At 37.3% G+C, this 14974-nt stretch overlaps 1 protein-coding gene across 3 annotated transcripts in view; it reads right to left on the bottom strand.

The window, feature by feature from the left end:
* ADAM32 (ADAM metallopeptidase domain 32) overlaps positions 1-14974 on the bottom strand; it is a 194334-nt gene that overhangs the window by 173322 nt on the left and 6038 nt on the right. For all 3 annotated transcript variants that reach the window (XM_023214500.2, XM_023214501.1, XM_023214498.1), the window contains exon 2: positions 8666-8745. In XM_023214500.2, the coding sequence (XP_023070268.1) occupies positions 8666-8745 (80 nt within the window). The remainder of the gene's footprint in view (positions 1-8665; positions 8746-14974) is intronic.

Genomic DNA, 14974 nt, shown 5'->3' with positions numbered 1-14974 from the left:
AAGAGAATCACTTGAACCTGGGAGGCAGAGGTTACCATGAGCCAAGATTGTGCCACTGCACTACAACCTAGGTGACAAAGTGAGACTCTGTCTTCAAAAAAAAAAAAAAAAAAAAAGGAAATGTGATGTACAATTTTATGCCAACATATTGGATAACTTAGATAAAATGAATAAATTTCTAAAAAGAAACAAGTTACTAAAACTGAATAAAATCCAAATAGACCTATAACAAAGATTGCACTAGTAATTACAAATCTTCCCAAAAAGAAAGGCCAAGGTGCAGATGAATTTAATGGTGAATGCTATCAAATGTTTAAAGAAATAATATGAATCCATTCACAATTCTTTCAAAATATAGAGAAGAAACATTTCTAAATGTATTCTATGAGGTCGGAATTATGCTGGTTATACAATTATACAATAATTAAATCTAAACATTACAAAAAACAAACTATAGACCAATAACCCTCTTGAATAAAGACACAAAACTCCCTAATGAAATATTAGCAGACAAATTCCAGTGATATATAAAAAGAATTATACACCATTTATCACAGAAATGCAAGAATGGTTTAACATCCAAAAATTAATTCATATAGTACACCACATCAATAAATTAAAGGAAGAAAAACACATGATCATTACAATAAGTGTAGAAAAAGCATTTGACAAAACCTAATAAACATTCACAATAAAATTTGACAAATTTGGAATAGAAGGGAACCTCTTGAACATAATAAAGGCCTTTACAAAAACCTCACTAGTTAAAAACAAATTCAGTGTTAAAAGACTGAGTACTTTCTCCCAAGATAGAAACAAAGCAGAAATGTCCCCCCCCTTACCATTTCCATTCAATAAACTAAAGACATCTAGAAAGAAAAGAAAGAATGAGGCATAAAACAGGATAATGCCATATTTGCAGTGGCATGATCCTGTTTGTAGAAATTCCCAAAGAATCCACCAAAAAAAAGACAAAAAAAAAAAAAAAAAAAAACAGAACCAATGAACAAATTAGGCAAGGTGGCAAGATACATGATTAATAAACAAAAATCAATTTGTATGTGTATTTCCATATATTAGAAACAAACAATCTGAAAAATCAAATTAAAGGAGCATTTCAATTCACAATAGCAAGAAAAATAATAAAATACTTGATGATAAATTTACCAAAACAAGTGGAGGTCCTCCTGTACACTGAAAATTACCCAACGAAGAACCAAGTACCCCCAGGATGAAGAACTGAGCATTTCCAGTCAGGGGATATTGGAGGCCAATATTCAACGTTCTTATAGAAAAGAATTTCCAACCTAGAATTTCATATCCAGCCAAACTAAGCTTCATAAGTGAAGGAGAAATAAGATCCTTTCCAGATAAGCAAATGCTGAGGGAAATCATCACCACCAGGCCTATCTTGTAATAATGCCTGAAGGAAGCACTAAATTTGGAAATGAAAAACTGTTACCAGCCACTACAAAAACACTGAAGTACACAGACCAGGGACACTATAAAGCAACTGCATAAACAAGTTTGCAAAATAATCAGCTAGCATCATGCTAACAAGATCAAATTCACACATAACAATACTAACATTAAATGTTAATGGGCTAAATGTCCCAATTAAAAGACACAGAATGGCAAGCTGGATAAAAAGCCAAGCCCCATCAGTATGCTGTCTTTAAGAGACCTATCTCAAGTGCAAAGACACATAGGCTCAAAATGAAGGGATGGAGGAAAATTTACCAAGCAAACAGAAAACAGAAAAGAGCAGAGGTTACAAACCTAGTTTCCGACAAAACAGACTACAAACCAACAGAGATAAAAAATGACAAAGAAGGGCATTACATGATGGTCAAGGGTTGAATTCAACAAGAAGAGTTAACTATCTTAAACACGTATGCACCCAATACAGGTACAATCAGATTCATAAAGCATGATCTTAGAGACCTACAAAGAGACTTAGACTCCCACAAAATAATAGTGAGAGACTTTAACACCACACTGTCAATATTAGACAGATCATCAAAACGGAAAATTAACAAAGATATATGGGACCTGAACTCAGCTCTTGATCAAGTGGACCTGATAGACATCTACAGAAATCTCAGGATTAAGAAATTCTGTCAAAACCACACAAGTACATGGACATTGAACAACCTGTTCCTGAATAACTGTTGTGAAAATAATCAAATTAAAGTGGAAACCAAGAAGTTATTTGAAACTAATGAGAACAAAGAGACAGCATACCAGAATCTCTGGGACGCAGCTAAAACAATGTTAAGAGGGAAATTCATAGCACTAAATGCCCACATCAAAAAGCTAGAAAGATCTCAAGTTAACAACCTAACATCACAACAAAAAGAACTAGAGAACTAAGAGCAAACAAACCCCAAAGCTAGAAGACAAGAAATAACCAAGGTCAGAGCAGAACTGAAAGAGATAGAGATACAAAAAATCCTTCAAAAAATCAATAAATCCAGGAGCTGGTTTTTTGGGGGAAAAAAAAAAAGATACTATAGATAGACCAGTGGCTTGACTAATAAAGAAGAAAAGAGAGAAGATTCAAATAAACACAATCAGAAATGATATGGGGGATATGGGGAATATCACCACTGACCCCACAGAAATACAAAGAACCATCAGAGAATACTATAAACACCTCTACACAAATAAACTAGAAAATCTAGAAGAAATGGAAAAACTCCTGAACACATACACCCTCTCAAGACTGAACCAGGAAGAAACTGAATCCCTGAATAGACCAGTAACAAGTTCTGAAATTGAGGCAGAAATAAATAGCCTACCAACCAAAAAAAAAGCCCAGGACCAGATGGAATCACAGCTGAATTCTACCAGAGGTAGAAAGAAGAGCTGGTACCATTTCTACTGAAACTATTCTAAACAGTTGAAAAGAAAGAGACTCCTCCCTAACTCATTTTATGAGGCCAGTATCATCCTGATACCAAAATCTGGCAGAGATACAACAAAAAAAGAAAACTTCAGGCCAATATCCCTGATGAACATCAGTGCAAAAATCCTGAATAAAATACTGACAAACTGAATCCACTGCATATCCAAAAGCTTATCCACCAGGATCAAGTAGGCTTCATCCCCAGGATGCCAGGTTGGTTCAATATATGCAAATCAATAAATGTAATTCATCACATAAACAGAACTAAAGACAAAAACCACATGATTATCTCAATAGATGCAGAAAAGGTCTTTGATAAAATTCAATATTGCTTCATGTTAAAAACCCTCAGTAAACTAGGTATTGAAAGAACATATCTCAAAATAATAAGAACCATATATGACAAACCTACAGTCAGTATTATACTAAATGGTCAAAAGCTGGAAGCTTTTCCCTTGCAAACTGACACAGGACAAGGATGCATTCTCTCACTCCAATTCAATATAGTACTGGAAGTTCCGGCCAGGGCAATCAGGCAAGAGAAACAAATAAAGGATGTTCAAATAGGAAGAGAGGAAGTCAAATTGTCCTTATGGTGACATGATCCTATATCTAGAAAACCCCATCCTCTCAGCCCAAAAGCTTCTTAAGCTAATAAGCAACTTCAGCAAAGTATCAGGATACAAAATCAATGTGCAAAAATCACTAGCATTCCTATACACCAACAAAAGGCAAGCAGTGAACCAAGTCATCACTTAACTCCCATTCACAATTGCTACAAAAAGAATCAAATACCTAGGAATACAGCTAACAAGGGATGTGAAGGACCTCTTCAAGGAGAACTACAAACCACTGCTCAAATAAATCAGAAAGGACACAAATGACTGGAAAAACATTCCATGCTCATGGATAGGAAGAATCAATATCATGAAATGGTCATACTAATTTATGGCCTACATAAAGTAATTTATAGATTCCATGTTATTTCCATTAAACTACCATTGACATTCTTCACAGAGTTAGAAAAAAAACTATTTTAAGATTCATATGGAACCAAAAAAGAGCCCAAAGAGCCCAAATAGCCAAGACCTGAACTCAGCTCTGGATCAAGAGCTGAGCAAGAAGAAAGAAGCTGGAGGCATCATGCTACCTGACCTCAAACTACTATAAGGCTACAGTAACCAAAACAGCATGTTACTGGTACAAGAACAGACACATTGACTAATAGAACAGAATAAAGAACTCAGAAATAAAACTGTATGCCTACAACCATCTGATCTTTGACAAACCTGACAAAAACAAGTAATGGGGAAAGGATTTCCTATATAAAAAGTGGTGCTGAGAGAACTGGCAAGCCATATGCAAAAAATTTAAACTGGACCCCTTCCTTACACCCGATACAAAAGTTAATTCAAGATAGATTAAAGACTTAAATGTAAAACCCAAAATAATAAAAACTCTGTAAGAAAATCTAAGCAATAGATTTTCTTAGATCTATTCATACCTCAGGAGAGAGGTATGAATAAAGATTTCATGATGAAAACACCAAAAGCAATTGCAACAAAAATTGACAAATGGGATCTAATTAAACTAAAAAGCTTCTGCAGGGCAAAAGAATCATCAGAATGAACAGACAACCCATGGAATGGGAGAAAACTTTTGCAATCTACTCACTGTACACTAAAAATTACCAGATGAAGAATCAAGTACCCCCAGGATGAAGAACTCATTCTAGCACCAATTCCAAGTTCAAAATCCCATCTAAATATCACTTAAATCAGGTATGGTTGAGATTCATGTTATGATTCGTCCTGAGGCAAAATTCCTCTCCAGTTGTGAACCTGTGAAACCAGACAAGTTATGTGCTTCCAAAGTACAACAGTAGGACAGGCACAGAATAGCTATTCCCATGCCAACAAGGAGAAATCAGAAAAAAAAGAAAGGGGTGACAATCCCAACAAAGTCCAAAACCTAGCAAGACAGATTCCATTAGATCTTAAGGTTCAAGAATACTCTTCTTTGACAGGATGCTCTACCCTGCTGGGCCCACTTGGACAGCAACTCTCCCATGGCCCAAGGGACTGGCCCCATCCCTTCAGCTCTGTAAAGCGGCCCTGACCTCACAGCTCTGGGTGACAGCCTTGTTCCTGGTGTAATAAACAGTGACATCCTAGCCTACTGAAACCAAGGAGGTGGCCCTACTCTCTGAAACCAAAGAGAATGCAGCCTTGCCTCCCGGGCCTGTAGCAGGAGTGGCAGCCCTGATGATCTCTGAATTGCTTTCAGGGTCATTCTTCTCTTTTTCTTTTTTTATTATACCTTAAGTTCTGGGGTTCATCTGCAGAACGTGCAGGTTTGTTACATAGGTATACATGTGCCATGGTGGTTTGCTGCACCCATCAACCTGTCATCTACATTAGATATTTATCCTAATGCTCTCTCTCCCTTAGTCCCCCACCGGCTGACCGGCCCCAGTGTATGATATCCCCCTCTCTGTGTCCATGTGTTCTCATTGTTCAACTCCCACTTATGAGTGAGAACATGCGGTGTTTGTGAAGGATGATGCATGTTTGAAGCCAGACAACTCTATTGTCCTATCCTGTAGAATCCCAGAAGTTAAACAGCCTTCCTTCATTCTATCCAATTTTCTCTGTTCCCTTTAGTTCCAGCTGGCAGTGTTTCTGCTGATGTAATCCCATCTCTGATCCTGGCTTCAGCTGACATGGCAGATTAAATTATTGGGAATCTTTTTATTGCCTGATTGTCCAGCTACACCTTTGATATTCTTTCCAAAACATGATTTCTCATTTTAAAAAATACAAAGTAGGCTGAAAATTTCTCAAATCTTCATTTTCTTGTTCCTTTTTGCTTAATAATTCCTTCCATTTACCACTCTCCTCTTGCATTCTGCATTTTACTATAAGCGGTGATGACAAAACAAGCCTCATCTTCAGCATTTTGCTTAGAAATCTCCCTGGCTAAATAACCAAGGCTGTCCCCCACAATTTCTACCTTCTACAAAAGACTAAAACACAATTCAGCCAAGTTCTTTGCCACTTTTTAACGAGGATCTCTTTCCTCCAGTCTCCAATAACGTTTCTCATTTCCGTCTGTGACCTCACCAGAAACACTTTTTTTTTGTTGTTGTTGTTGTTGTTGTTGTTGTTGAGACAGAGTCTTGCTCTGTCACCCAGGCTGAAGTGCAGTGGCCCAATCTCAGCTCACTGCAACCTCCACTTCCTGGATTCAAGCAATTCTCCTGCCTCAGCCTCCCGAGTAACTGGGACTACAGGTTCCTGCCACCACCTCAGGCTAATTTTTGTATTTTTAGTAGAGACGGGGTTTCACCATATTAGCCAGGTTGGTTTTGAACTCCTGACCTCAGGTAATCAGCCTTCCAAAGTGCTGGGATTACAGGTGTGAGCCACCATGCCCAGCCCAGAAACACCTTTAATGTTCATATTTCTACCAATTCTATTCTGTTCATAATTATATATATATTCTCCAAGACTATAAAAGCTTTCTCTGTAAGTCTTTTCTTTCTGATCCTTCATTAGAATTACCTTTAGCATCCATATTTCTACCAGCCATTCCTTCAAGGCAATCTAGGCTTTTTCTTAGCATGTACTTCACCAGTCTTCTAGCCTCTACTCTTCACTCAGTTCCAAATTCACTTCAACATTTTTAGGTATTTGTTAAAGCAGCACCCCACTTCACAATACCAAAATCTGATTACTCTGCTCAGGTTACCCAAACAAAATGCCACAGACGAGGCGGCTTAAACAACAAAAATGTATTTTCTCACAGTTATGGAGGCTAGAAGTCCAAGATAAAGGTGCCAACAGGGCTGATTTCTGGTGAGGCCTCTCCTCTTGGCTTCCAGACAGCTGCCTTCTTGTTGTATCCTTTCATGACCTTCACTTTGTATGCATGAACCCCTAGTATATTTCCTCTTCTTGTAAGTACACCAGTCCTATTAGATTAATTAAATCCCAGCCTTATGACCCCATATAACTTTAATTATGTCCATAAGGCCCTTGATCTCATGTAGCCTTAATTACCTCCATAAGGCCCTATCTCCAAATATAGTCACATTAGGGGTTAGGGATTCAACATATGAACTTTGAGGGGCCACAATTCAGTCCATAACAGAGATTTAGATGCAAAACCAAAAACAAGATCCATTAAAAAAAAATTTGATAAACTGAATGTCATCAAAATTGAAAATGTTTGTGTTTCAGAAAATACCACTGAGAAAAATGAAAAAGCAAGCCAGAAATTGGGAGAAAATAATTCCAAATGAGATACCTGATGGAGAACTTGTGTCCAGAATATATAATGAATTCATAGAACTCAAAAATAAATAAACAACTAAATTTTAAAATAGGAGAATAATTTGAGTAGACGTTCCACAGAAAATACATATAAATGGCTATTAGGCTCCTTAAAAATACTCAACATAATTATTCATTAAAGAAATGCAAATAGAAGCCACAATTACATACCACTACACTCCCACTACAATAGCTTTAATCCAAAAGACAGAAAACGTCAAATGTTCACAAGTATGTGAAAAAACTGGAACACTCAAAAATTGCTGATGTGACATGTAAATTGGTACAGTCACTATGGAAAACAGTGTAGCAATTTCTAAAAATGTTAAACACAAACTTACCATGTGCCCAGCAATTTCACTCCTAAGAATCTACCCAAGGGAAAATACATGTCCATATGTGAATGCTCATAAAAGAATTATTCATAATACTCAATATCGGAAAACAATCCAAAATCCATCAACTGGAGAATGAGAATGGATAAGCAAAATGTGGTATATCCACATTTAAGAAATAAAAAATCATAACCTGATAAATGCTACAAAATGGATAATCCTAAGTGAAAAAAAGTCTAATACAAAAGCTTACATATTGCATGTTGCCATTTATATAAAATGCCCCTAAAGAGGCAAATACATAGAGACAGACAAGAGATCAGCGGTTGCCAAGGGCTGGAGAAGAACTACAAATGTGCATAAGGGATCTTTTTAGGGTTGATAGCAACATTCTACAATTGGACTGTGGTAATGTTTGTACAATTCTATTTATGTACTGCTGTAATAATTGTTGAGCTGGATGCTTAAAATGGGTGAATTCTGTGGTGGTGTAAATTGCACCTCAACAAAACCGTTAAAAATAGAATGTTACCAAAAGATTGGTCACTTACAAGCAAATCTTGCTTAATCATATTTCTTTTTTTTTAATCGCCTAAGACAACTAGCATATAGCTATGCACATGACAAGTCTAGAGAAATAGTTGCTAAATAAATCAAAGAAAAAAATAAATTATTTCCCTTTCTAATAAAAATAGTAGAATAAAAGGTTTCTTGTCTGAGAATTGTTAGATGTAGAGGTGGAGGTTGAGAAAGAGGCTTTATTGAAAAGAAATTTTAGACATTTTGGAGAAAATTATTCTCTTTGTGCTGATGTCCTAGATATCACTCAGATAAAACACTTAATTCTACATTCTCTTCTATATGTAAACTTAAAAGAAAATTTACCATAAGAAAATGACAAACGTTTAAAAAATACAGAACATTCTAATTTACCTATTTGCTTTTACCATCAAAGCTTTTAATTCCTATCAGTAGAAATACAAGAGATATTATATTCATATTAAAATAGGCTTGACATATTTCATAGCTATATAATAAAAATAAGAAATTTCATATAAACATTTAGGTTGTGAAAAAATATCTCTTACGTATTCTATTTCTGAACTGTCACTTGTATTTGTTTGGATTTTCTCTGGAATTACGATTTGTAGAAGTGAATTTTGAAAACCTAAAGAGATTTAAAAAAAAAGTTAGTACCCTTGCCTTAAATTTGACTAAATATCTGTTCAATTTCTTTCATAAAGATTACTTCTTGTGCAGGTATGGGTGGCTCATCACTCTGTACTTCTATATAAAGCTTGAAAACACTTACTTTGAAAAACAGACAAGGTACTTATGAAAGAACAAAAAAGGATAAGGGAAGAGGTATTCAGCTGGCATGAAATGTGTGGTTCCTGAAGAAAACAGAAAATATACACCAAAAAGCCCAAAGACATACTTCAAAAAAATTTTCCTGAAATAAAAGATTCAAAACAATAGACTAGAAAGTATACTGTATTTCAGGAATAACCGATCGTTACTTTAAACTGAAACATATTCTACTGAAATTGTTGGGTTTCCAAGATAGAATTCCTTGAAAATATGATAGAAAGAAAAAAAGGAAAATCATGTTATATATAAAGGGAGATAAGCAAGCTGGCTTGAGAATTTTTACAACAGTATTCAATGGTAAAAGACTAAAGAACAATGTCTAAAAAAGAACTTTAAGAAAAGACAGTGAAGACCCTATAAATGTATACCCAGTAAAAAGGCCATTAAATATAAAGGCAAAAGAGAGATATTTACAAGCAAAACTCAAAAAGAAAAAAAAGTTCACATGAGTCTATCACAAAAGTCAGAGATATTTCTCCCAATAAAAATATCAGCAGAGTTGTGGTAAAATGCCTAACAGTGAGAACAAAATAATCGTAACTATAGACTAAAGGCTAAAACAACTGTGGGAATCATAGTTATATAACAGATGCAAATGTTAAAAGCTCTGGTTACATAAACATAATATATACAACTTCAGTAACTCTAGCAGAAGAGGAAGATCATATAAGCGTACCGATTTCCTTAAATCTGCTTAACAGGGCCAGGTGCGGTGGCTCACGCCTGTAATCCCAGCACTTTGGGAGGCTGAGGCAAGTGGATCACGAGGTCAGGAGTTCCAGACCAGCCTGGCCAACATGGTGAAACCCCATCTCTACTAAAAATACAAAAATTGGCCGGGTGGCATGCACCTGTAGTCCCAGCTACTCACGAGGCTGAGGCAGGAGAGTTACTTGAACCTGGAGGTGGAGGTTGCAGTGAGCCGAGATCACACCACTGCACTCCAGCCTGGGTGCCAAAGTGATACGCCGTCTCAAAAAAAAAAAAGGAAAAGAAAAAAAAATCTGCTTAACAGTGTGATCCAAAAAATGTGACTTAAACCTAAAAACAAGCAATATAAGTAGAAACTGTTCAGTGACATAAAGGTACAGAAAAATTAAGATTAAAAGTAACCATAGTCAGCCAGACATGGTGGTTCACACCTGTAATCCCAGCACTTAGGGAGGCCGAGGCAGGTGGATCACCTGAGGTCAAGAGTTCAGCCTGGGCAACACAGGGAAACCCCATCTCTACTAAAAATACGAAAATTAGCTGGGTGTGGTGGCACATGCTTGTAATCCCAGCTACTCGGAAGGCAGGAGGATCGCTTGAACCCAGCAGGCAGAGATTATCGTGAGCCAAGGTCATGCCACTGCACTCCAGACTGGGCAACACAGAAAGACTCTGTCTCAAAAAAAAAAATTAACCATAATCATTAAATGCCACAACTAACATCATACTGAATGGGGAAAAGTTGAAAGCCTTTCCTCTAAGAAGTAGAACAACACAAGGATGCCCACTCTCACCACTCCCATTCAACATAGCACTGGAAGTACTAGCCAGAGCAATCAGGCAAGAGAAAGAAATAAAAGGCATCCAAATAGGAAGAGAGGAAGTCAAACTATCTCTCTTCACAGACGACATGATTCTATACCTAGAAAACCCTACAGTTTCTGCCCAAAGTCTCCTAGATCGGATAAGCAACTTCAGTAAAGTTTCAGGATACAAAATCAATGTACAAAAATCACTAGCATTTCTATACACCAGCAACAGCCAAGCCGAGAGCCAAATCAAGAACATGATCCCATCCAAAATAGCCACAAAAAGAACAAAATACGTAGGAATACAGCTAACCATGGAGGTGAAAGATCTCTACAAGGAGAACTACAAAACGCTGCTCAAAGAAATCAGAGATGACACAAACAAATGAAAAAACATTCCATACCCATGGATAGGAAGAATCAATATTGTTAAAAGGCTCATATTGCTCAAAGCAATGTACATATTCAGGGCTATTCCTATCAAACCAACAATAGTTTTTCACAGAGTTAGAAAAAACTATTCTAAAATTCATATGGAACCAAAAAAGAGCCCAAATAGCCAAAGCAATCCTAAGCAAAAAGAAGAAAGCAAGAGGCCTCCCACTACCTGTCTTCAAACTATATACTACAAGGCTACAGTAAGCAAAGCAGGATGGTACTGGTACAAAAACAAACACATAGACCAATGGAACAGGTTAGAAAACTCAGAAATAAAGTCACATACCTATAACCATCTAATCTTTGACAGTCAACAATAACAAGCAATGGGGAAAGGACTCTCTATCCAATAAATGGTGCTGGGATAACGGGCTACTCATATGCAGAAGACTGAAACTGAACATTTTGCCATATTCAATAATCAATGTAAGTTGGATTAAAGACCTAAATGTGAAACTTAAAACTATAAATACCTTAGAAGAAAACCCAGGACATGCCATTCTAGACATCTTTGACTTGGCAAAGCTTTCATGATGAAGACTCCAAAAGCAATTGCAACAAAAACAAAAGTTGAGAAGTGGGACTTCATTAAACTAAAGAACTTCTGCACAGCAAAAGAAATTACCAACCAAGTAAACAGGCAACCTGCAAAATGCAGAAAATATCCACAAACTATGCCAACAAAAGTCTAATATCTGGACTCTATAAGAAGCTTAAACAATTCAACAAGCAAGAAACAACCCCATTAAAAAATGGGCCAATGACATGAACAGATGCTTCTCAAAATAAAACATACATGTGGCCAACAAGCATATGAAAAACTTATCATCAGAAAAATGAAAGTCAAAACAACAGCGACATATCATCTCACACCAATCAGAATGACTTATTAAAACAAAAAATAATAGATGTTGGCAAGGTTGCAGAGGGAAGAGAATGCTTATACACTGCTGGTGAGAATGTAAATTAGTTCATCCACTGTGAAAAGTAGTATGATTTTTCAAGGAACCTAAAACAGAACTCCCATTTGACCCAGCAGTCCCATTACAGAGTGTATACCCAAGGGAATATAAATCGTTCTACCATAAAGACACATGCACATGTATATTCATTGCAGCACTTTTCACAATAGCAAAGACATGGAATCAACCTAGATATCCATCAGTAGTGGACTGGAAAAAGAAAATGTTGTATATATACACCATGGAATACTATACAGCCATAAAAAATGAAATCACGTCCTTTGCAGCCACATGGGTGCAGCTGGAGGCTACTATCCCAAACAAATTAACACAGGAACAGAAAACCAAATACCGCATATTCTCACTTTTGAGCGGAGGCTAAACAATGAGTACACATGGATGCAAAGAGTGGCACAATAGAACCAGAACTTACTTGAAGGTGGAAGATGGGAGGCGGGAGAGAACTGAAAAACTACTTCTCAGATACTATGCTCACTACCTGGGTAATGAAATCATTTGTACACAGAACCCCAGTGACACTCAATTTACCCATATAACAAATCTGCACATGTACCGCCGAACCTAAAATTAAAGTTGAAAGAAAAAATAAAACTTATAAAAAAATTTTTAAACATGATTCCTTGCTTTGACTGGGAATCATGGAATTCTGAAGTGGCAGACAATGGATGTCAGACACTTGACTCTCAGAGACAGGTGAGCACAGTTACCAGAAGAAGCCTCAAGGACAGTCTGAAAAACAAAATGCTTTCACCTACAGAGGTCCTTGGTAGTATCTAACTGGTCACAGAGTCCCTAGAAATGAACTAGATGAGCAGGCTAGTCAAGAAAATTCTAGCTTGTGGTGCACAGAAACTGATGCAATCACCACGAGGACTCACAGCCTCTTCCCTGGTTCCTATACCTGACCCAGTTCAAAGGCTTGCAGCCTTTTCATTGAGGAGTGAGAGAGTCCTCTTTAGGAAGGACCTTGCCATGCGACCACAGGAATGTGCTGGGAATCTTCCCCTGCAGCCTCCTCCATAGTGTCCTGTGTCCTTTTACCATGATGACTATGCCCTGGGGAGGGGAAATAGCCAGACTTTCAGGGAGTATTATTTACTGCCTCTGAACTAACACTAATCCTGAGGACTCAAAATACCAGCATGGTCCATTGATCAGAATAGGGACTTACATAGATCAAGGGATAAATTGTGACCTGGATCCATCAATGATGAACGAAATTATAGTTTTTGTGAAATGAAGTAGCTCGTTGAAATTAAAGTCTCATTACTTAGTTCATGTGAAACTATAGTTGATTAGTGAAAAAAATATAGATTCCAATGTGTTGATTTGTTGAAACAAATCAACACGGCTCCCAATACCTAATATGCAGTTATTGACCTGGCAAATGTTATTTTCAATTGCAGTCAGCAATGGTGACAAATGCCTTTATCTGACAAGAGCAATAATACATTTTTCACCACCTTTCCTTCAAGCTATCAACTGTCCTGTCATAGCACAGAGGGACACTGGCCATTTTGATTTCCCATTAGAACATCATGCTGGTCAAGTTGCATGTGAAAGACATCATGCTAATATATTTAGTGAGCAAGAAGTAGCAAGTGCCCTAGATGTTTTAGTAACATACATGTATGCCGGAATGTGGTAGAACCTATGGAGGTGTAAGGGATAGTTACAACCCCGACGTTTCTTGGGGTCCAGTGGTTGCAGCATGCTGAGATATCCTGTACAAAGTGAGATGCTAGTGGCTACACTTTGCATAGCCCACCACAAAAAAAAAAAAGAGTCACAACGCGTGGCAGGCCTTTCTGAGTTTTTGAATTCAGAGATAATACATACTGTTTTGGGGTGTGAAAGCCTGAATCATTCATCAGGTGACTGGTAAAGCTGTCAAAATCGACTGGGATCCAGCGCAAGAGAAGACTCTGCAGCAATTTCAAGATACAGATGGCACTGCCCTGCCGCTTCAGTGTTATGACACAGGACACCCTGCAGTACCCACTGTACTGACACTCATAATGTTACTCAGGTGGCTGCAGTCATCTGGCAGCTCGCCTAGGCCTGGAGAGACTAAGACGACCCCATTCATGTCTTTTGACTGAATGGCCTAGGTTGAGTCATCTCCATTTCACATACCCTCTTATCGTCCTAGTCTAGGATTCTCCATGTAGCAGTCAAGACACTGCTTCAAGAGAGCAGAGAGGAAGCTGCAAGGCCTCTTGAGGCATAGACTTGGCAGTCTCACAACTCACTTCTACCACATTCAAATGGCCGGAGCAAGTCATGAGGCCAACCAGATTCAGAGAATGAAGAAATACATTCTACCTCTCAATGGGAGGAATGACAAAGAAATGTTGCAAAAAGGAAGCAAACACAAGGATGAAGGAAGTGTTAAGGCAACTTGATGTCTTTGCAAACAATCAATTTAACACATGTGATATGGCTTTCCACTGTTACCAGTCTGTGCATTTCATCGTTAATTATTGGTGCCCACATCTCTATAAATAGTCCCATAGCTAAACTCTCTTTATTTAAACCCTTTCAGTGTATCCTCAGTCTCATGACAGGTCTCTAACGGAGACCTACCTGTGTACTTTGGGAGCGAGGGGGCAGTGATAGTTTAACGTCTACTACTACATTCATGATGTTCTAATAGGAAATCAAAACGGTCAGCGTCCCTCTGTGCTATGACAGGAGAGTTGACAGCTTGAAGGGAAGGTGGTGAAAAATGTATTATTCTTTTCAGATAAAGGTATTTGTCACCATTGCTGACTGCAATTGAAAATAACATTTGCCAGGTCAATAACTGCATATTAGGTATTGGGAGCCGTGTTGATTTGTTTCAACAAATCAACACATTGGAATCTATATTTTTTTCACTAATCAACTATAATTTCACATTAAATTTTGCATTTCAATTAAATGGGGGAATGATGTAATATCAGTATTCATTATCCATTTGGAAAAATGCAAATATAGTTTCCTATCTAGCACCACAATGTGGATTATAAGACTTCATGTACAAAGTTACAAAACTATTAGAAAGACTGAAAGGCTAAATTTTCTAAAGTTGTAAAATAACTTT

Source organism: Piliocolobus tephrosceles, chromosome 7 (genome assembly GCF_002776525.5).
Source record: "Piliocolobus tephrosceles isolate RC106 chromosome 7, ASM277652v3, whole genome shotgun sequence".
Classification (NCBI taxonomy): domain Eukaryota; kingdom Metazoa; phylum Chordata; class Mammalia; order Primates; family Cercopithecidae; genus Piliocolobus; species Piliocolobus tephrosceles.
The sequence above is the reverse complement of the archived record's forward strand: the minus strand, read 5'-3'. Positions and strand labels throughout refer to the sequence as shown.